At 59.2% G+C, this 19964-nt stretch overlaps 1 protein-coding gene across 7 annotated transcripts in view; it reads right to left on the bottom strand.

Annotated features, from left to right (window-relative positions):
• Nucleotides 1-595: 595 nt before the first annotated feature.
• Nucleotides 596-19964, bottom strand: part of COL16A1 (collagen type XVI alpha 1 chain) — a 49749-nt gene continuing 30380 nt past the window's right edge. For 3 of the 7 annotated variants that reach the window (XM_045476473.1, XM_045476467.1, XM_045476469.1), the window contains 24 exons: nt 19859-19903; nt 18935-18979; nt 17112-17165; nt 16471-16524; nt 15888-15941; nt 14237-14281; nt 14069-14122; nt 13696-13731; nt 13280-13342; nt 10904-10975; nt 10643-10696; nt 9981-10025; nt 9721-9765; nt 9364-9417; nt 8880-8933; nt 6717-6767; nt 6281-6370; nt 4766-4801; nt 4339-4383; nt 3222-3410; nt 2772-2838; nt 1893-2069; nt 1637-1714; nt 596-934 (listed from right to left, as the gene is read on the bottom strand). In XM_045476473.1, the coding sequence (XP_045332429.1) occupies nt 732-934; nt 1637-1714; nt 1893-2069; nt 2772-2838; nt 3222-3410; nt 4339-4383; nt 4766-4801; nt 6281-6370; nt 6717-6767; nt 8880-8933; nt 9364-9417; nt 9721-9765; nt 9981-10025; nt 10643-10696; nt 10904-10975; nt 13280-13342; nt 13696-13731; nt 14069-14122; nt 14237-14281; nt 15888-15941; nt 16471-16524; nt 17112-17165; nt 18935-18979; nt 19859-19903 (1710 nt within the window). In that variant the 3' untranslated portion in view covers nt 596-731. Of the gene's footprint in view, nt 935-1636; nt 1715-1892; nt 2070-2771; nt 2839-3221; nt 3411-4338; nt 4384-4765; nt 4802-6280; nt 6371-6716; nt 6768-8879; nt 8934-9153; nt 9190-9363; nt 9418-9720; nt 9766-9980; nt 10026-10642; nt 10697-10903; nt 10976-13279; nt 13343-13695; nt 13732-14068; nt 14123-14236; nt 14282-15887; nt 15942-16470; nt 16525-17111; nt 17166-18934; nt 18980-19858; nt 19904-19964 lie in introns of those variants that run through there. The other 4 variants (XM_045476471.1, XM_045476470.1, XM_045476468.1 and 1 more) reach the window with 2 other exon arrangements.

Raw genomic sequence — 19964 nt, forward strand, 5'->3', positions numbered from 1 at the left:
TTAACAAAAGATGCCATTTGGGGTCCAGGAGAGCTGGTGACAGGGCCATGCACCGGTACAGGCAGAAGGTTCCATTTCATTTCCCAGAGAAGCGGTCCCTGGTCGCCTAGGCCGGGCGCTGAAGCCTAGCTTTCCGCGCTGGGTGGCATTTCCCCAGGGGCAACGTGGATTGGCTCTGGGCCGCACTCAAGAAGTCAGAAGGGTGGGCAGAGGGTGGGTGGGGAACTGAGCACTGGTTTCTCTCGGAAGCAAACCGGGAGGGGCCTTTCTGAGCCCTAAGTTGGGCCTTCATACCTGCTTTTGGCTCATTGGTGAGGACAGGCTGAGTGATGCCCCCACTCTGACTTTGAGAGGCACGCCACGAAGGGCAGGACCCGAAGTCCACAGAGGACCGAAGCATGACTCGAAGCATCGAGAGAGGAGAGCTGAGCTGGGGGCACCCTGTACAGCAGCATCCCACAAGTCCACGACTCCACTGGTTGGCCACAGACACGTGGGAAATGCCCTTTTTTGACCCTGGGACCACACGACAGAAGGGGGATGACAGAGAGGCAGGGGCAGCACCAGAGAACCCCACTGGAAGTGGGGTTGCATGTAGTTTTATTCATTTATTGGTAAAAAAATATTAATAGCAATTAAGAAACACAAAACATTCACAACCCATCACAGAGTCCTGTACGTGTCGGCCATTTATTCCCAATGGAATCCTTCATCTGACGGAGGCCGTGATTTCAGCCGAAAGGCCCCTTCATGTTTTTCATGGGCGGGTACTGCTGCTCCATCGGCATGGCCCCAAAGCAGTCAGAGGGGTTACAGTGGCCAGCCTTGCCTGGCTGGCCCATGGGACCCGGAGGGCCAGGGATGCCCGGAATGCCTTGCTGGCCCATGGGTCCGGTCGCGCCCATCTTACCATACCCTGGAGGGCCTTGAGGACCTAGGGAGGGAAGAGTCAGAGAGGGGAGGTCAGGAGACCCAGGCGACAAAGAAGAAATCATGGTCACGGTACCTAACACCTTACGTTTGGTAAATATTTGTCAGGCTGTAACAGGTTTTCACAGACACCTGATCTGATCCTTCCGTTAATTTAACAGTAACAACATTACTGGCTGGTTTTATTGGGAGCTTCCACATGCCAGGCACCAGGCGAGCGCTTCTGATGCATAATTCGATGAATCTTCACGACCATTCCGTGAGAAAGAAACGATTACCTCATTTTGTAGATGAGGACACAGGCTCAGAGAGATTGCACACTTGGGAGTTCGAGTGTTCAGGGAGGCTGGGTCTCAGAGCCAGGCCGTCGGGCTTTGGTCACTTCTCTTTTAGGCTATGCAGCCTGACTTAGCGACCTTGTCAAGGTTCGACAGCCAGCGTGGCGCCGAGCAGGACATGAACTCTCATTCACTGGCCCCACCATATCTGGCTGTCTTCCCCTGTGTCCTGCTAGCCCAGTTTAGGACCTGGGGATGGGCCCTGGGCCTTCTGCTCCCCCCACCGCCCCCGGCACACACTGGCATTACCGTGGTAGACCTGTAGTTATTTGAGGTTCTACACAACTATATTGTGCTGTAGAAGGAACATAAGGAAAGCAGATACCAGCTGCTTGAGATTCATGCTCTCAGATTCTGGCTCTTCCTACCTGGGGGGCCGGGGAGACCATTTTCGCCAGCCATGCCAATACCAATGTCCCCCTTTTCACCTTTGGTACCGGGCAATCCTGAGACAAAAGGAATAAAATAAGTCCTATTCCTGAGCGGAGAAATGACACCCCAGTGAGATTATTTGAAACACACACATACACACAAATATCATATTCACAATGGACCTCATGCAATGCTCTTGTCTGCCCCAAAGAGTCACATGTGCACCTCGGGGGCACCGGAGGGCAGAGCTACCTCTCATTCCTGGCACACCCTGGCGTCCTTCTCTGCCGATCTGACCAGGAAGTCCTGGTGATCCCGGAGTGCCTGGCCGGCCCGGAGCCCCATCCTTTCCTGGGGGTCCCGGTCGTCCCGGAGCTGCGGCCATCTCCATGGGGAACTGCATCCTGGAGGTGTAATAAGCCATCCTCTCTGTAAGAAAGCACAGGGACAGGTCCCAGGGTGTCCCAGGGACTCAGACGGATGCAGACGGGCCACCAGCATGGAGTCCAAAGCCGCCTTTCTTCAAAGGGCAGTCAGAGCAAGGAACACGCCTCCCGTGCCCTCGCCTTCACCATCCTTTGCACGCTGGTCTTTCGACAGCACAGACCCGATCAGGGCCTCCCTCTTCTCCAACACCCTCATTAGTCTACCGCTGGCTTCACAAGAAGGTCCGGACTCCTTGCTTTGCATTCAAGGTCTGCTTCCCGAGCAAGATGGCTAGCACCACCAGGACAGGGGCCACGTTCTCCCCAGGCCCTAGCACGGCCATGCCGGATGAACGAGTGGCACGGGAAAAAAAGCTTAGAAGCGAAACCACACCAGCTAGCCTATGGCTGCTGCTTGCCCCTCTATTTAGAGCTCGCTTCATGCAGACTCGTTTGATTTCAGCTTTCCTGTCTGTCTCCTCTGCTGCAGTGGGGGCTCGGGGAGGGCAGGGAGATTCATTGTATCTCAGGGCAGAGCAGGTGATAAGGAAGGTCTGAAGTCTGATTGAACATATGCCTGTAAGTGGGCGAGGAGGGGTCTGGGGCGGAGGATTGGGCTCTAAAGGAAAAGGAGGCCAAGGCAGGGCAGAGAAACAGTGGGGAAAAGCCAGCAGCACCCACCGCCGCCCAGCCAGCTGCCAATTACCATCAAACATTTTAATGATCTCTTGTCTGATGAACCTCTTGATTTCATCATAATTCACCATGTCTCCCTGAGGAAAAAAAAAAAAAGAAAAGAAAAGAAAACCTGCCTCAATTATCCTTCCAAGCCTGATACTCTCCCCCTGGGAATAGACTTTGTGGAAAGAAAGGATAAGGAAGGGAACAAAGCTTCTAGGAGCGTCCCACAGATACTTAATCCAAGGTCCTACCCCTCCCCCCCGCCCCCGCCCCGAATTGGTGCATAACATTTTGTGGATCAGTGCATTTTCCTGGGGAGAGGGTTCCCACGCCTCCCGGCTCTCCCAAGCAAGGTTAAGAACCACCTATGTGGGAGTCATGCTCTTTCCCTCGGGGGCTTCTACAATGGTCTCTGCTCCACCCTGGATGCCTGCTCTGTGCGGCGGGGCCCCTGGCTGCCAGCCGTTCCCCTTACCATGGAGCCAGGCACCCCGGGCAATCCAGGGCTCCCCGCAGGCCCCGGAGATCCAGGGTGGCCTCTCTCTCCTGCAGGACCCGGTGGCCCAACGGGCCCCATGGAGCCACTCTTGCCGGGCCCACCAGGCATGCCAGCTCTTCCCTTCTCTCCTGCCTGGCCCTTCTGTCCTGAAGGTCCCGGATCACCCTACAAGGACAGGAAAGCCATAACCAGCATTGCCAAGGACTATCAAGTCCACCTTATTATGTCTCAGCAATCAGCCTCTCTCTCTGTCTCTCACCCTCTCTCTCTCTCCCCATCCCCCCACCCGGCCCCTGGCATCTTCTTCTGACTGTGGTCACAGCATCCTACAAGCTTGCCTGGCCTCACAGCTCCCAGAGCAGTCCGGGTCCTTCGAAAAGACAGTTCTTCATGCTGTTACTCCCTGTTTAGAAATTCTGATGCCTCCCAGCCGCCCTCAGGCTAAAGAGTTGATTCCTTGGCCAGGCATTCAAGATCATTCACGATGTGGTTCCCATCACCTCTTTTCCAGGTTCATCTCCCTGCCCTCGAACCTACAGCCATGCCTCACTGCTTATAAGTCTCTGCTTCAGCCACGCTGTCTTAGCCTTCCTTGCGCGGAATGCCCTCTCCCTCCTTCTACCCGGCTCACTCCTCCTGCTCAGCTGAAATGCTCCTGTCCTATGCACAGCCTCCCTGACTCCCCGGGCTGACTTGGGTGCTATGTCTAATCTTCTGTAAAGCTTGCCATGCCCTAGCATAAGTGTGGCTGGACGAAGTGAGTGGCTACTGTTCAGAGACCTCTGTTTAGCCAAAGCTGGGACAGAGGACCTGGAACATGAGAGGGAGCAGGTGCCAGCAGCATGAATGAATCAATCAACTGGTCAATGAGTGACTGAACTTGAGATTTCCACCCTCCCAATCGTAGCTAAGAAATAGGCCCCCGTGAGAAACTTTCAGAGATGAGGTTGCTGCAAATTCTGAGTTCTGCCCACTTTTTTCTTCCTGCCCGCTGGCCTTCCTGTGTCTCCTCTCCAGGGCTAAAGTCGTAGCTTGGAGCTGGCCTTAATCACTCGTGAGTTTTTCATCTCAAAACCAGCCAGTGCCCACTCACCTTTGGACCAGGGGGTCCATAAAGTCCCTGTTTTCCAGGGGGTCCCTAGAGAAAAGCAAAAGTCAGGGGTCAAGTCTAGGCAGCATCTCTGAGCCGTCCTGGGGAGGCAGGTGTCATGAAAGGACCACCTGTCACAACCCTAGGGCCCAGGCTGTGTCCAGCTGAGCTCTGGGTGAGGAAGGGCGACAGCCTCCCTTCTGTTAGCTGACAGCTAGAAGGTAGAATGATGTCCCCTAGGGCATCATCGTGTTGGTTGGGTCCCTTGTCACAGACAAAAAGAGGTGAGAAGTCAGAATGAAAGGGCCAGCGCATGGCATATTGGAAGGCGTTCAGGGAGTGATTACTGAGCGAAGGAAGCAGGGTGGGGGCAAGGCGAGGGGCAAGCAGCAGCATCCCCAAGGGAAGGAGAAACCCAACACAACAGTACCTCTTTGCCAGCTGCACCGTCCGCGCCAGGCTCACCCTGTGGAGTAGAGAGTGGTAAAAAGCCATCAGCACCACCCCAGCATGGCATCTGGCTCCCCTTACCCGCTACGCATGCCCAGCCCCTGTGCCACGAAGGAACCATGATCCTCTAGCCCTCACCCTCAGCCGCTCTGGACACAGGCCATGGAAACTTAGAACCCCACCCCACACTCCAGCCTGTCCTGGAGCCCCACGCTGGCAGCCTGGGCCGCCTCCCTGACTGCGCTATGCAAGGGACAAGCAGACTGCGCCTGCCTGGCTCCTGGCTTGAGGTCCCAGAATCTCGCGGGATCCCTAGCTGTGAGTTTCTGTTACACGTTTGCCAAACAAAGGCGGTAATTGTGAACCTCTGTCCTCAGTGAGGTCCCGGAGACAGGCCAGGGTGGCCTGAGCCTGCTCCCTCCCCAGGACAGGACAGGCCACACACCCTGGGCCCAGCCTGCTTCTGGTATGATTGTGGGGAAGAGGAATCTGGGATTGCAAGGCAACTGGCAGATTCAGCTAGGGACCCTGGAGGCTCCTGAGCCTACAGGCAGGGAGGGACGGAGGCTTGGAGGGACCCGCCTGCCCCGGGGCCCTGGCGAGAATCCGCGTGAGTAGGTGAGACTCGACCCTCTTGGCGGATGCACCAACCATCACCCCCGCACGGGCAGGAGTCGTCCACCCCATCGAGGCCACCAGCTCCAGGGTCATGGCCACTGCTCCCAGAAGAAAATCCCCCGACCCGGGGGCTAGGAGACCTGGGCTCCTGCCTCAATTTCCCCAGGAGAGTTCATCCCTGAGACTGGCAATCCATCCACCTGATGTGGGTCAACCGTCTGGAACCTTGGAAAGAGGGAGTATTGTAGAGTGGCTAAGGACGACGCAAGTTCAGGAATCCGGCAGGCTTTTCCACTCGCTAGCTATGTGACGGTGGGCAACCTATTTAACCTTGCTGAGCTTTGGTTTTCTCATCTGTAAAATGGGAACAATCAGACCTACTAAACGGGATTGCGGTACGGATTAAATGACCAAATGTCAAGCACTTGGCTCACCATTCAGTGCATTGTCGGTGACCCACATGTCATAGGTCTTAGTACTAAACACTAGCTGAGACCAAGGACCGGTTTGCGAGTTGCAGAGAGGGCTGTGATAACGGCTCTGCATTTCTGGCTCCTGACATGCACAGATTCTCTGTGGTTACCGGAGAGCTCCCCCAGGGAGGGGGCAGGGCAGGGGCAGAACAGGCGCCAAGTCTCCCCGGCCTGACCCCTAGGGTGGTGCATGGTCAGAGGCAGCGGCCTGGGGTGCGCTTGGCAAGCGCTGGCTTGCAGAACTTGTCCTTTCTTCCAGATGTGATGTGATCTCGTCGGGCTGCCATCTTCCCTGCTAACCGCCTCTCCTCCCCTGGAGACCCCAGATGCGTGGGGCTGTGCTCGACTGACAAAGCCAAATGTCCCTTTCCCTCGGGGCTGTGCAGTAAGATGTGGGGTCTTACCGGGGGGCCAGGGTGTCCGGGGGTCCCAGGCTGGCCTGGAAGGCCTAGCATGCCCCTTTCTCCAGGGGCTCCCCGGTCTCCTTTTAGGCCCTGGAGAGAAGGGAGGTGGGTGGTGAGAGGGGAAGGGAGAGACGGCAGTGAACCCCACAGAGCAGAGAGGCGGGCGTGATTGTATGCCAGGGACCATGCACCCACCCCCCAGGCCCTGTGGGGCAGGGTGGCGTGGCCTGAACCTGAGGCAGGGGCCTGTGATGGCCTCCAGCCCTCTCCAAAGGCCTTTACTGAATGCCACCTGGGGAGACCCAGGAGGTGGGAGAGGCTGAAGGCAGGGAAGGAGGAGGACAGGCACAAATTGTTCTCACCACCCCCCTCTGTGAAAGAAGCCCCAGCCAGAGTCCTGGGAGGGAGGGAGGGACGAGGGGAGTAGATCACTCACCACTGCAGAGATCCCAGCTGGGCCCGGCTGGCCTGGAGGTCCCGGTGGCCCCTAAAGAAACATGAAGACAGCGGGATGGAAAGAGTCTCCGATAATAAGGCCCCCCCAGGAGGCAGCGAGGGACCAAAGGCAGGAACAGGCCCAGAACTTCAGCAACTCCATCCCTCTTCCCTCAACCTTCCTTCACTTCTGGTCTTGCACTTGAGCTTCTCCCAAAAAACTTGTGCCAGAGCTGACACCCAGGGGGGGTCCCCGAGCTCACAGGACCTTCACGCCTGCCGTGCACTGAGTGGTTCATCTTGGGCTGTGCCAAAGGGATGATCTGGAAACCACAGCCAGAGCCGAGGGCGGGGGGCAAAGGCCTGAAGGTTAACTATGTGGGCCTGGGGTCTTCTGAGGCCCTCCTAGCTCCTCTCCTCCTGTTCTGTGGGAGAAGCAGGGGCTCAACTTGAACCCCAGAGACCCAGTGGATAAGCCTGGCCTCAGGCCTTGGGTCTCCCATTCTGCTGTCCCTAGAGAGCGGTGGGACTCAACACACAGAGTGCTGTCACCCTGCTGGGCTGGGGCGGGGCTGGAATGCCATCCCCATCTCTGAGTCAAGTTCAAGGTCAAGTCAAGTTGAGCTCTGAGTCAGCTCAAGTGCCAGCTCCCTGGCCAGAGCTACCCCTCTGAAGCCCAGGGCACACAGGTCTCTCTCCCAGCATGTCCCTCCACACTCCCAGATGGAAAGTTCTGGAGGCACGGACTCTGTTCCGCTCATCACAAGTCTTCTGGGGGCAGGAATGCCCGGCACCGGGACTGGCACGGAGCAGGGGCTGAAGCTGGGCAGACAGAGGTGAGAGGAGGAAACTTGTGCCCCCTCTCCCCAGCCCCCCGATGAGTCTTCAATGGGATCACAAATCAGTGTGTGGCTCCTTTCATCTGCAGTGTGAACAGGGACTAGGCTGGACCTGGGGTCCCTAATCCGGGGCCGCTAGACCCCTTGAGATCCATACACGCACTGATGAGGACCCGAGAGTTCCTCTTTTTGATCATGAGCTATTTTTAACACTTCCAGAAGCCTCCTGGAAACTGTACATCTGCCACAACAGGGCTGCAATCAAACGCCAGAGTGTTTCCTTTGCTCAGGAACCCCATCAGCTCTAGCTGTCACACTGATCAAAGGCGCCCATAGGCAGCCATCTATGTTACTGAGGAGTAAATTCAGATGGGAAACTCATTATTGCTTAATAACTGTCCTCTCCAAGTCGTCTTACCTTTGTAAGTGCACCACCCATGCACCCAGCCGCCCACCCACGCGCAGGAGTCATCCCTGGCTCCTCTCCCTCCACCGCTCCCCGCCCCTCCCCCATCCAAGTCGGCAGCAAGTACTCCAAACACAGCCCATCTGCCACCCCAGCTCCACCCGACCATCCACCATCCAGGGACACCTCGGCTGCCACCCGTGCCCCTCGCCTCCTGAGGTCCTCCAAGGTCCGAGGTCGTCACCAGGTCCTCTGGAAGCATAGCTTTCTGGCTCCCACTCATGCCTTTCTCAAACTCCATTCCAGCCACGCTGACCTTGGAGCTCCCCGGACACACCGGGCCCCTCCCTGCCTCGGGCTCCTTGCGTCAGCTGCCCTCCCCCGCCCCTGCCCCCCCCCCCCCCCGACTCCTGCCTGGACGTTCTCCCCCCAGACTGCTGGACAGATGGCCCCTTCTTGTCATTCAGGCCTCGGCTCAAATGCCACTTCTGCAGTAAAGGTTCCTCTAAAGGCGCCTCCCAGGCCCTCCCGGTGACATCACATGGCTGCCTGAAGCTTTCGCATTCATTTGTTTGTTTGTCGGGCCTGCGTGGAAGCTCTGGGATCAGGGGACCTTGTCTGTCTCGCTCCCTGCCACAGCCCAATGCTTGGAACAGTGCCTGGCATGGAGCAGGTGCTCAATTATTGTTTGTCGAATAACTGAATGATCTTTGTTTGATCAGTAAACTCAAACGTGCCCAGAAAATAAGAAAATGGCAGAAAGCCTGGGGACCACTGGATTAGGTGAGCCCAAGGCCCCTTACTGCTCTGTAGGGCTGCCCCTGTGGTCAGTTCTTTCAGGCCATCACCGGCTTGCCCACCCCAGCCCCAAGAGGATCCTAACTCTAATAGAGGCAGAGGCAAAAATGGTTTAACTCACAATATGGCCAGGGGGGCCGGGTCTTCCCTGAGGTCCCATGGCACCAGGCTCACCCTATAGGAGCCAGAAAAAAAAAAAAAAAAAAAGCAATACAGAAACAGACTTACACACACGGGGTTGTTAGTGGGAAGGAGGCTGAGCAGAGCAGGTAGGACACTGATAGAGGACCTGAGCTGAGTCCTGGCCTCCAGGCCCACGCTTTCTGGGGCCTGAGGGACCAGTCCTGCCCACGAGTATTGTTGGAGACAGATATCAGAGCCCCCAGCCTGAGAAGGCCAGGCCCTGCTTTTTAGGTGAGTGATCCAACAGCCTGCAGGGAGGGGAACCAGTTGCAGGAGGAAGGAGGAGGTGAGGGTGTGTATCTTGGGGCAAAACTTCCCCCAGAAGGCCCAGGAGGGAAGGCAGCCCCTTGGCCAGTAAGTCTTGGACTCAGCAGAGCCCCAAAGGCTGCCCGAAGGTAGCACGTGTGGACCTCAGCCCTTACCTCTGCTCCTGGTCGGCCACTGCTGCCTGGGGGCCCTGGTTTCCCACAGTCACCCTGCAAGAGAGAGGGCCAGCTGGAACTCGACAGACCTCTACTTGGCTCCCCCAGCCCCAAGGCGACCCCACATCCGAGGAGTCCTGCCCCCTGCCCAGACTCTGGCCAGCAGCCCTCGGATGCTCTCGGGCTGGTGGACGGCAGAGCCTGACCCGATCCGCTAGGCCCCCGTGGTCTCAGGAGGCTTGGATGCTGGGATGGCGTCTCAGCGCACTGGTGCCAGGCTGCCATGTCTGCCTGGGGTCAGGCCTTGGGTATGGCCGAGAAAACCTGCTTGGCAGAAGTCGCCAGGCCCTTCCTTACCTTTGGTCCTGGGAGGCCAGGGTGTCCCGTTTTTCCCTTGAAGCCCTGGAAGGAAAAGTGGGAGGCTGCCACGGCCCTCGCCTCAAGCAGAGGCGACTACCCTTGCCTCCTTCCTCAGGTTGAAGGAATCAGACCCATCCAAAGTCACAACCTGGTCCCCAGAGGATCTGGATTCGGGCTGCCCACCCTCTAAGGCAGAGCCCGCACCCGTCAGCTTCGGGACCTCCCCGCTCCCAACTCCTTCCTGCAGCTCAACTTACCGGGGGTCCCATGAGTCCAGGAGAGCCAGCAGGGCCTGGGTCCCCCTGTGGAAGAGACCAGGAGCATTGAGACAGGATGAGCACTCATTTCCCACTGTCTTCCCTCTCGGCAGCCCCTCCCCCGGCTATCCCAGGATGGAGGGAATGTCATGGGAGGCAGAGGGAAGAATCCAAGCTGGGCTTGGTCTCTGACTGGCTGTGGACCCTGAGTGAATCCCAGCCCTCTCTGAGCCCCGATTTTCCTTCTTTTGGGTACAGAAGGGGGTTGACTCTGATGCTCTGCCCTTTGCCATGTCGCATCCCTTTCACATTCCCCAGCAGCACCAGACCCAGGGATCCAGGGCTGCTCAGGTCCTGCCAGGTCTGCGGCCTGTTTTTCTGACACCCGGCCTAGTATCTTTAGTATCCTGAATTTCTGAATATAAACCCACCCCCTTCACTGCCTGCCTTTGGTGAGACCCGGCTCATCCCAGCTGGTTAAGGCTACCAGAAGAACCAAGGAACCAAGGCCTCCGGTGCCATCAGAGAAGGGGGGTGTGGCCAGGAGCAGGTGGAGGGAAGGCAGGGGTGTGGGGGAGGGGATTCCGTTTCCTTCATCGGGGTTCCATTGACTTTGGCTCTTGGAGGAGGAAAGAGAAGGGAAAGGGTGCCCATCCTCTCACCCTCAAGCCAGGCTTGCCGTCCTTCCCATCCAGACCATCCAGGCCGGCAGGGCCCTAGAAACAGGAAAAAGGAATGTGTGCATGCCTGCCGGAGCCCCAGGACGTAAGATACCTGACCCAGCCCCTCCACCCTGTCCACCGCTCACCCAGCTCCCACCCGGATTAGACACACACACATGCAGGCATGCATACACATGCAGGCACACGTACCCACGCATGCACGCCGCACGTACCTGGCAGGCCAAGGGGACACACACTCACCTGGATCCCAGGCGATCCTGGTGGCCCAGGGGGACCAGGCATGCCTGGTGGGCCTCGGATGCCTTCACTGCCCTGGAAAGGAGCCGACCCCCACAACACAGTCAGCAGGGCCTTGCCCACCCCCCCCCCCCAAGCCCCCACCCCTGGGGGATGAGGCCCTAGGCGCCGGGTTCTGATGATTACTGGAAGTCAGGACCGCTGGTTTGCAGCCCCAGTTCTGCTGGATGTATTCCACACCACTCCCCCAGAAGGATCTGTCTTTGTCTGCAAAGCATCCCTCTTTCTGCACTGTGATATGAGGAAGGGACAGAGCCTGTTCGGTCTAGCACCTTCTTCAGGGTTGACCCCGGGACTGGCACAGTGGGTGTGCAGGAACGTGTACTGACTGAAGGCATACATTCAGCGCGCGTCGGTCCCCACAAAGTGCCAAGCACTATATAGCCTCTGATTCTTCCCTGTCCTCAAGGAGCTCACAGTCCAGCTCGGAAGAGGGGGCCGCTCACTCTGGCCAGGGGTCAGGGAAAGTGTCACAGAAGCGTCACCAGATGCTAGACTCTGAAGGATAGGTGGGATTCAGGCAAGTGGACAAGTAGAAAAGAGCCTGCCGGAGGGAACTTCAGAGAACGATGCAGATTTGGAAGTGGTCACATGCCTGGCCTGGCCAGGATGTCTGGGGAGCCAGTGTGACAGGAGGGGTGGGAGGCAAGCCTGGAGGCTCTAGGTAGAGCCTGACGGGGGGTGTGCCCGGAACACCGTGCCAGAGTCTATCCGACAGACCAGTGTTATTCACACTGTACTCCTCAGAGCCCTGGGGGTTCCTGGAGGAGCGTCAGAGATGGGGGCACAAAGTGGGAGCCCAGAGGGTGGGACCCAAGACCCTTGCTCCCGCCTCAGTCAGAGCAGCTCCACTCATATCTGATTGAGAGTTCACGGGAGCTTCTGTGTGATGACAGGGCTCAGGAACTTCAACATAAAGTCTGGGAACCACTGCGACAGGCACTGGGCAGCCACTGATGGTTCAAAGCAGGGGAGTGATGAGAACCAAGGTGTGAGCTAGAATGTTCACCGGAGAAGGGAGGAGGCAAGCAGCTTGGTGTGGAGGGCTGCTGGGTACCCCAGGGGAGAGAGGGCAGCTGCCCTGGAGCAGTGGCTGTGGAGCTGGCCAAGGGGAAATGATCTAGCTAGAGACACCCCTCACCCTCCCATGGGGGGGTGGGGAGGAAAGCCCCCCCGTGGCATTGCAATGCCATCGGCTACCAGGAGGGGTCAGCACAGCCCCAGAAAATGTCAGTCCCACAGGGAGTCGGGACAGAGAACCACTGGCCAGAGGTTTGGGATTCTCTGCAGTGACCAGCCTAAGGAGAGCAGGCAGTGCTGGGGGTACAGAGCCAGCACGGAGGGCTCCGGCAGGGGCTCCCACTGAGAAGGGAGGTGACACCCACCACCGCCTCTAATGCGGCTGATAGGCGTGCTGGCTCTGGGGAGGCGGGGAGGCTCCTGGGGGCTCACCTGGGCTGGGAGAGAAGTCTCAGCTCTGTTGCTATTTTGCTGTGTGCCCCTGGGACGCCCCTAACCTCTCTGAGCCTCGTTTCCTCACCGGGACAGTGAGAAGTTAGACCAAGGTGGCCCTTTCAGCAGTCCCTTCTAGCTCTGAGAGCTGTGCGGCGTGTGTTTTCAGAGGAAAGAGGCTCTGTCCGAAGTTGTAGGCCTCTTGCCTCTCCCTTTGGGTCATAAACGCCCCACCCCCACCCCAAGCTTAGAAGTCAATTTGGGGCCTCATTACACTACCCAGCCATCACATTTGGGGAGCCCAAGGGTTGGGCGGAGACAGGAGTGCCAGCCCCCAGGCCACGGCAGAGCTAGTCTCCAAACCCAGGGCAGCCAGCGCAGGGGCTTCCCAGGCTGCTGTCCTTCTGACCCTTGTCATCAGCTCATAGGCCATGCCTGGCCCCCCTGGGCCCCTGGGGACAATCTGAGCATGCTTCCTTCCTGCTGTTGTCAGACCCAGAAGGCAAATGGCCAAGCTGCTCTGGCTTCAGGGCTGTGGGGTTTCCAGTCTGGATGTGCTCCCCTCCTTCGCTCAGCTCCTCCCCCTCCCCCTTGAGTCCCCGCCTCTGACTACGCCCCCTGCCTCATCCCCACCAGGCGGGGACTCTGGCGGCACAAAGGCCAGCGGGTATCCTGGGCTTGGGGGCCACTGGTCTGTTGCCCAGGGGCAGCTGATGAGCCGAGGCTGGAGATCTCTCTCCCCACCCTTGACGTAACGGAGCGACTCCTTGAATTTCCAAAGGGCTGGTAGTGGGGGTGGAACGGGGTGTGGGAGCTGCATGGCTCAGACCTGCGGCTGCGGCCACCTCACCTTGGGGTCCTGCTCACCTTCTCCGCTTGTGGGCCGGGGGGGCCAGGTGCTCCAGCTTTGCCCGGGAATCCAGGAGGACCCTGTATCAACAAAGGAGCAGGCGAGGATGAGAGCGGGGCTTGGGGGGGGTGGGGAGCTCTCCTTCCTTCTTCCACCTGGGTCTGCTTCACTGTGGTTAATGCGATGCATTCTGACTTCCTAGAAACACCACCCAGGAGCATTACTGCTGGCTGGCCTGCTGGTCCGGGGCCCACCCAGGAGGCTCTGCCCTCCAGGTCCCGGCTCCTGGAATCAGGCCTGGCCACCCAGGCCGTTCCTCCCATGCCTCTTCCCTCCCCTCCCCAGGCCCATCCTCGCCCAGCCTGGCCTGGCCAGGCCTACCCCTCCCAAACAGGATCACATCAGACAGAACTGGCTTTGTGTCTCCACTCACCGGTGGGCCGGGAAAGCCTGGCTGGCCTTGAAATCCCTAGAGGAAGAAGCGAGGGACAGTTTGCTGAGCCGCCCACTCCCTCCCGCCTGGCTGCCCAAATGGAAAGAGTGACAGGGTGAGGCTGCCTCGAGCCATGGGGCCTTGCCCTCCACTCTGCCCAAGATGACCGGCAGGTGAAACTCGAGCCATGAGCTGGGAGGTTGCAACACAAGGGCGGGTGAGGGCTGGAGGCTAGAGCTGGTCACCGCTCCACACATGAGGGTGGCCATCAGGGAGAGGACCCAGCCTCTGGGACCCCTTCCCTGTGCCCACCCCCACCCCCCAAGCCATCCCTCACGGTCAGGACAGCCAGCCAGGTCCTGTGGTCACTCACCTGGTCGCCCTTCTCTCCCGAATTCCCTTGGGGTCCTCGCTCTCCTCGGGGACCCTGTCGCCACAGAGAACAATGAAGCTAGGACCCAGTCTTTCTGCCCTTAGACCCCAGGGCTGGACCAGGACCAGGGGGCCCCATGTCCACTCTCCCGTCTCCTCCTTTACTCACTGCTGGGCCTGGGGGACCTGGGAGGCCTTCAGATCCTGGTGGGCCCTGGGGACACAAAGGAGCGGAATCAGTCACTCTGACTAGGGTACGTGGGAGATCAGGGGACGGGGCAGGGGACAGGGCAGAGAGTAGATGCAAGGGATGTGGTGGGAGGTCCCTCCAAGCTGTCAGGACACTTCCCCCTGGTTCGCCCCGACTTCCTTTCTCTTGCCTGAGCTATTGAACCAGTCTTCTAACTAGTCCTGCCACCTCCTGGCTCACGTCAATCCAGCCAGCAACTGGCTGCCATCTTTTCTTCTCCAACATAGTTCTGATTATAACACTCGCTCCAAAACCTTCCAGGGCTCCCCTCTGTCCCACTGAATGAGGTGCCCAATTTCCACCAGTGCTGGGTTTTGAGGCATCCCGTGATCTGGCACCAACCACCCTTTCCTGCTTCGCTTCCCTCTCCCTGTCTTATTTTCTGCCTTGCTTGGTCAGACCGCTGTTCTCTAAACATACTCTACACATTCATACCCCTGGGCCTTTGCACAGCTGTCTCTTCTACCTAGAATGCCTACCATTACCCCCATCCTTTCCAGGGCCGTTAAAACCTTACCCAGGGATTAGATGGCTCCAATCTGTTTCCAACGTGCCCCCACCCAGGGCCTCCCACTGTGGGATTCTCCAGGACAGATAGCCACGTGTCTTCCCCGCCCTCAACTCTATTCAGGGCTCTGCTCAAACACCACCTCTTCAGACAGATCTCCCAATCCTCGGCCTACTGACACCCCATACACCAGTCCAGCCCCTTGCCCTGCTCTATCTTCTCTGTTGCTTTCTCATCATTTATGTGTATTGGCTTATTCATCGGTTATCTGCCTCCCTCGCTGGAATGTGAGCTCCCTGCGGTGAAGGGACACAAGTGCCTGTTTTGTTCACTGCAGCACCCTCACAGCAGAGCCTAGCACCCAGAAGGCCCATGAGAAATGTCCGTTATTGCATAAATGCACGTGGGGTTTGCTGTATCCCACCGGGGCCCGATGTGTGAACAGAAGATAAGACTAAGGTTTGGCAGGTTGGCCACAAACAGACCTGGGTTCCAGTCCAGGCTCTGCCCTAACTCGCTAACTAGCTGCAGCATGCTGGGTGAGCCATGCCACTTCCTGAGCCTCAGGGATAACCTCACGGATGTGATGTCCTCGCCTGATAACAGCCCCAGCTCCTGCCCTCACCCGGGCTGGGAAGGGTCGCTCAGGGCTTGCGGGGTCAGGCTAGGCTCCACGCTGGATCTAGGGTTCCAGGCCTGCCTCTCCCCAGGCTGTCCTGCCCGCCTGCCTGCCTTTGTGGGGCGGGGCGGGGTGGGGGGGAAGGAGATTCTCCTGCCCACCGATTCCAGGCTCCCTGCCCCTTGGCAGCCGTGGCCAGCCAGCCCCTAGCCCGTCTCCGCAAAACCTGCTGGGATCCTCCTTCCAGCCTCCCCTCCGCCTCCGCAGCAACCAGCCTGCGCTGCCTGCTTGAGCTGCGGCTGGAGGGACTCAGGGGGGCAGGGAAGCAGGGGTCCTGTCTCCCCCTTCACAGGCTGCTGGGAAAGTCTCCTCGGGTGGAGGTGGAGGCGGGGCAGGGACTGCTCCCTTTGGATCCCTTCCTCCTGCCCTGAGCTGAGACTCACCGATTCTCCTTTCTCTCCCGGGGGCCCGACGTAGCCCCGCTCCCCCTTGATGCCCTGACAAGCAAGCAGAGAGAGAGCTGAATTAGCCCCGTGGCCCGCCCGTCATGGCGCTAATGCGAGGGGTGGAGACTGCAGCTGGCACAGGCTGGCACTTACAGGCAGATGGCACCAATGATGACGGCAGGGGGAGGAGGAGGGGGGCTGCTTCCCACCCGCCGCTGTGGCCCCCAGTGGAAAGCGGGACCCGCCCACCCAGCAGCCTCCTGCATGGGTTTGGCTTCCCCAGCTCTCCTGCCCCACCCCCCCCCCCACCCCCCAGGGGCAGATCTCAGGGCTGGGGTCTGTGTGCTCTGAGAATCTGGCCTTCTGTGTGCAGCGGCTGCAGCAGACTCGCAAAGTGGAGGGGCAGGGCCAAGCTGCACTACCAAAGGGACTTTGGGGACCTCTCCAGGGACAGCCTGGCAGAGGGACAGGCTGGTATGCTTGGAAGGGAGGGAGCTGCTGGGGGATGCCCCAGCCTGGTCCTGTCCTGACCACCATCCCCAGGCTCTGCTACCTCCAGAGCCAGCATCCCCTTACTCACAGGCAGTCCTGGGGGGCCCATGGCACCTGGGTAACCAGGTTGCCCTGGAGGACCCTACAAAGAAAGGTAGACATTATGAACCCCTCCCCGGGCAAAAAGCGTAGCCGCAGCCAGGATGCCTGATCTGCCAATTCGGGAGGCACACACACCCACCCCACGACAGCCACCACCTTGGACCCGTTCCCAAAGGCCCAGGTTTCTTTGGTCGAGACCGCCACTGCAAGGCTGGGGCTGGATGACAGGTGCCAGCCTGGCCAGGACCCTGGGAGCTGAGGCAGAGGAAAAGGCCCAGAGCAGGGAGGATGAGGACAGGGTGGTGGGGGGGTGGGGGGAGGGGGGGGAGTAGGGTATGGAAGGAACAGCTAAATGCTGCAGGAGGAGGGAGGGAGAAGAGCCCCCAGGATGCTGCTAGAAGCCAGGGGGCAAGTCTGTTTGCCCCTTCCGGGGGGGAGTCAAGGTACAAGGAGATCAGCCTCCTTTGATCCCTGGGTGGGGGGCGTGAAAACCTCCCAATCTGAGGGATCAGGGGCAGGGAGTTTCAAAAGGAGTCCCCCTCCCATCTTCCACTCATCCCTGGGGGCCCAACTTCTGTTTCCCCAGGGTTCCTGATCCGTCTCCTTCCCCTGCCAGCCCCCTCTTACCGGTTCCCCCTTCTCTCCTGTCAGGCCCCTGAGGCCTCGCTCTCCTTGAAGACCCTTGGGGAGAAAAATCATGAGAACCTACAGGGGAGGGCAGTCCCCACCCAGCCCCTGACTCCTTCTCCTTGCCCTGCAGCCTTCTGTCCCCGGTCCGGGCAGAGTTGGGCTTTCCTGATGCCCTGCCTAGGGTCCCTGACAAGGTGACCATGGGGTGTACCCCAGAAGGGTAATTGTGAGAGGTGTAAACTCCCACCTAGGGGTGCCTCTCAAGAGCATACCCCCAAGACAGGTAACTACAGAGATATGCCCCCCCCCCCAGGTAGGTGACCCTCAGAGGGTACCTGTCAGGCAGGTGACTGTCATCGGTGTGCCTTATTTTGGTAACTGGCTGGGGTGTACCTTTAGGAGGCTGACACGTGTGTGCTCCCCGTGAGGGGCAGCTGTCGGGAGTGGTGTCCCTACAGTGACGTTCCTCTGCCAAAATGTATCACCGGATACCCAACACTTACCTGTACGCCCCCCAGCCCCAGCCCCAAATCACCTTCTTTGAGGGGTACAGGGGAGAGGCACGGGAAGGCCCCCCCCCCGAGCACACTGCTCCCTCCAGAGCAGTCCCTGTCACTTTTTAGGGTGGAAAGGGATGTCACTTTCAGTCAAAGCCAGAGCCCCCACCCCGACCCTTGTGGGTTCGCCACAGCCTTAAGGGGCTGCATCTGCCCCTTCTCCCTCGCGCCCTCGAGAGACGGTGCCCACACCTTTCCACAACACAAGACAGATGGCTAGACGGACAGATGGCCCCTTCACCCAAGCAAGCAGAAACAGACAAGGTCCGGCCAGGATGAGGACATGGGGACAGATGGAGCTGTGACAGGAGGGGCCCCGCTCCCTGAGCCTCCATCACCAGGCCCGGGAGGAGAGGAGCCAGGCCCCAGGAACACCAAATCTGACAAACAGGAGGTTAGTTTCCGTGACCCAGGAGGGAGCAACAGTGACGATGGGGACGATTTAAACACACTCGTGACGATGACGGAGGCAGGGCAATTAACGACACCTGGCGGGAGGGGCAGGCCAACGCACTGGGCACAGAGGGGCAGGGCCCCACGACACCCAGAAACCCAACCGGCTGGCGTCACCTGCCCAGCCTTGGAGCAGACTGGGCCCGGAGCCAAGGGAGAGGAAAGGAAGAGGAGGAAGCTGAGAGTTTCCTCTAGGACGCTGGGCGAGGTGCGAGCGTGGCTGCCTTCGGATCCCCGGGGCGCCTCTGGACGGCCCTGCCAAGCAGCGGGGTGGCAACCTGTGCCAGCCTGCGATGTGAAGCCCTAAAGCTTTGGCATCTCTGCCGGGCTCTGTGCCAGGCGCCTGGCAGGGCCCCAAGAACTACTTCCAGCAAATCTTCAGCCAACAGCAAAGGTGGGAGAAGCAGGAGGCAGAAGTGGGAAGGGAGGCGTAAAGAGGCCCCTGGAGGCACCGGCTTCAAATAAGAAGGTAAAGCAGGCCTGGGGGTGGGGGGTGGGGGGGCAGTGACGTGGGACTAGGGGAGAGAAAACGGAGACTGCAGGGGAGGCAGGTGGAAGAGAGAAGATGAAAGAAAGCAGGAGCAGGGGGAGAAGGGAAGAGGGAAAGGAGTCAGAGACTTGGGAGGATGTCCAAGCCGCTGGGACCTGGGGGGGGGGGGGGGGGATGGGGAACCTGTGTCGTTACGTGCCTGCAGGGGACGGAGACAAACATGGAGGAGGGGCAAGGCCTCAACAGGAAGGGACACAAGCAAAAGCCACAGAGACCTGGCTGGCGGGGGAAGGGGAGGTCGAGCAGTGCTAGGTTCTTACAGGCAATCCGGGGGAGCCAACAGCACCAGGAAAACCTGGGGGGCCCTGGTGGGAGAAACAGGCAGGTCACAACTCACAAGCACAGTAACCCTGGACATAGTCGGGGGCAGGGGGTCATGGGGAGAGGAGGTCACAGGAATATTTCCAAGGCAGCTGGAAGAGAGACTCAGTGAAGGCAGCCGCTCCTCCCCTCGGCTCCAGGAAGAATGGCTCCGCCGTCGGCAGAGATGAGAAACAGCCCCCAGAGTCCCCCCGAATCTAGCTGGACACCCTTGCTGGAGAGCAAGCCCATCATGCCTGCCACCTGACCTCCATAGGCCCCCGGCCGGGTGGCTCCCTGGTTCTAAGGTGGCTCCCACCAGCCACTTGTTCTCCAAAGAAAGCATTTTCGGTTCTTCCAGACTTTTCCTGGTCACTTCTACTTTCCTGCCATAGCGACACCAGACATCCCTGGTCTGGCCTTCGTAGACCTGTCCTAGAGATGGCCTCACAGAGCAATGCAGCGATGCTGGCCCCTGTAGTGACTGGTGTCACGGAGGCATGAAGAGATCTGGCCAGGTTGCCATATACTTTCCTGGCAGCCGAGACCATGAGCCAGAAGCCTAGGCCTTCCTGCCAGGGCAGCCTGGGTCCGTGGTGCAGGACACTGCGGGGACGGGGACAGGGAGACATGAGTGTGCCCTTGAGGGCCTCCCCTAAGCAGGACCACAGGCAAAGTGGGACGGAGCAGGCCAGTTCCAGGGGACTCGATGGTGGGGGGGCCACAGTCCCCACAGATGCTCTGATGAGGGAAAGGAGTGGGCAGCAGAATCCCCCTCTTTCTGCCCTGCCCAGTTTCCCGGATACAAGGCAGTAGAGTGGTGTCTGGGCGTTGTGACCCCTTTGAGAGCTTCTCAAGTGGGCCAGGAAACCACGGATACTTACAATAGGGCCTGGAGGACCCGGGGAGCCCCTCATGCCAGGCGGACCCTGCAAAGGAAGCCAAGGGAAATGGACGGAGAGGCCCGGGCCCCACCACAGAGCCCCAGGG

Source organism: Leopardus geoffroyi, chromosome C1, assembly GCF_018350155.1.
Source record: "Leopardus geoffroyi isolate Oge1 chromosome C1, O.geoffroyi_Oge1_pat1.0, whole genome shotgun sequence".
NCBI classification, from domain to species: Eukaryota; Metazoa; Chordata; class Mammalia; order Carnivora; family Felidae; genus Leopardus; species Leopardus geoffroyi.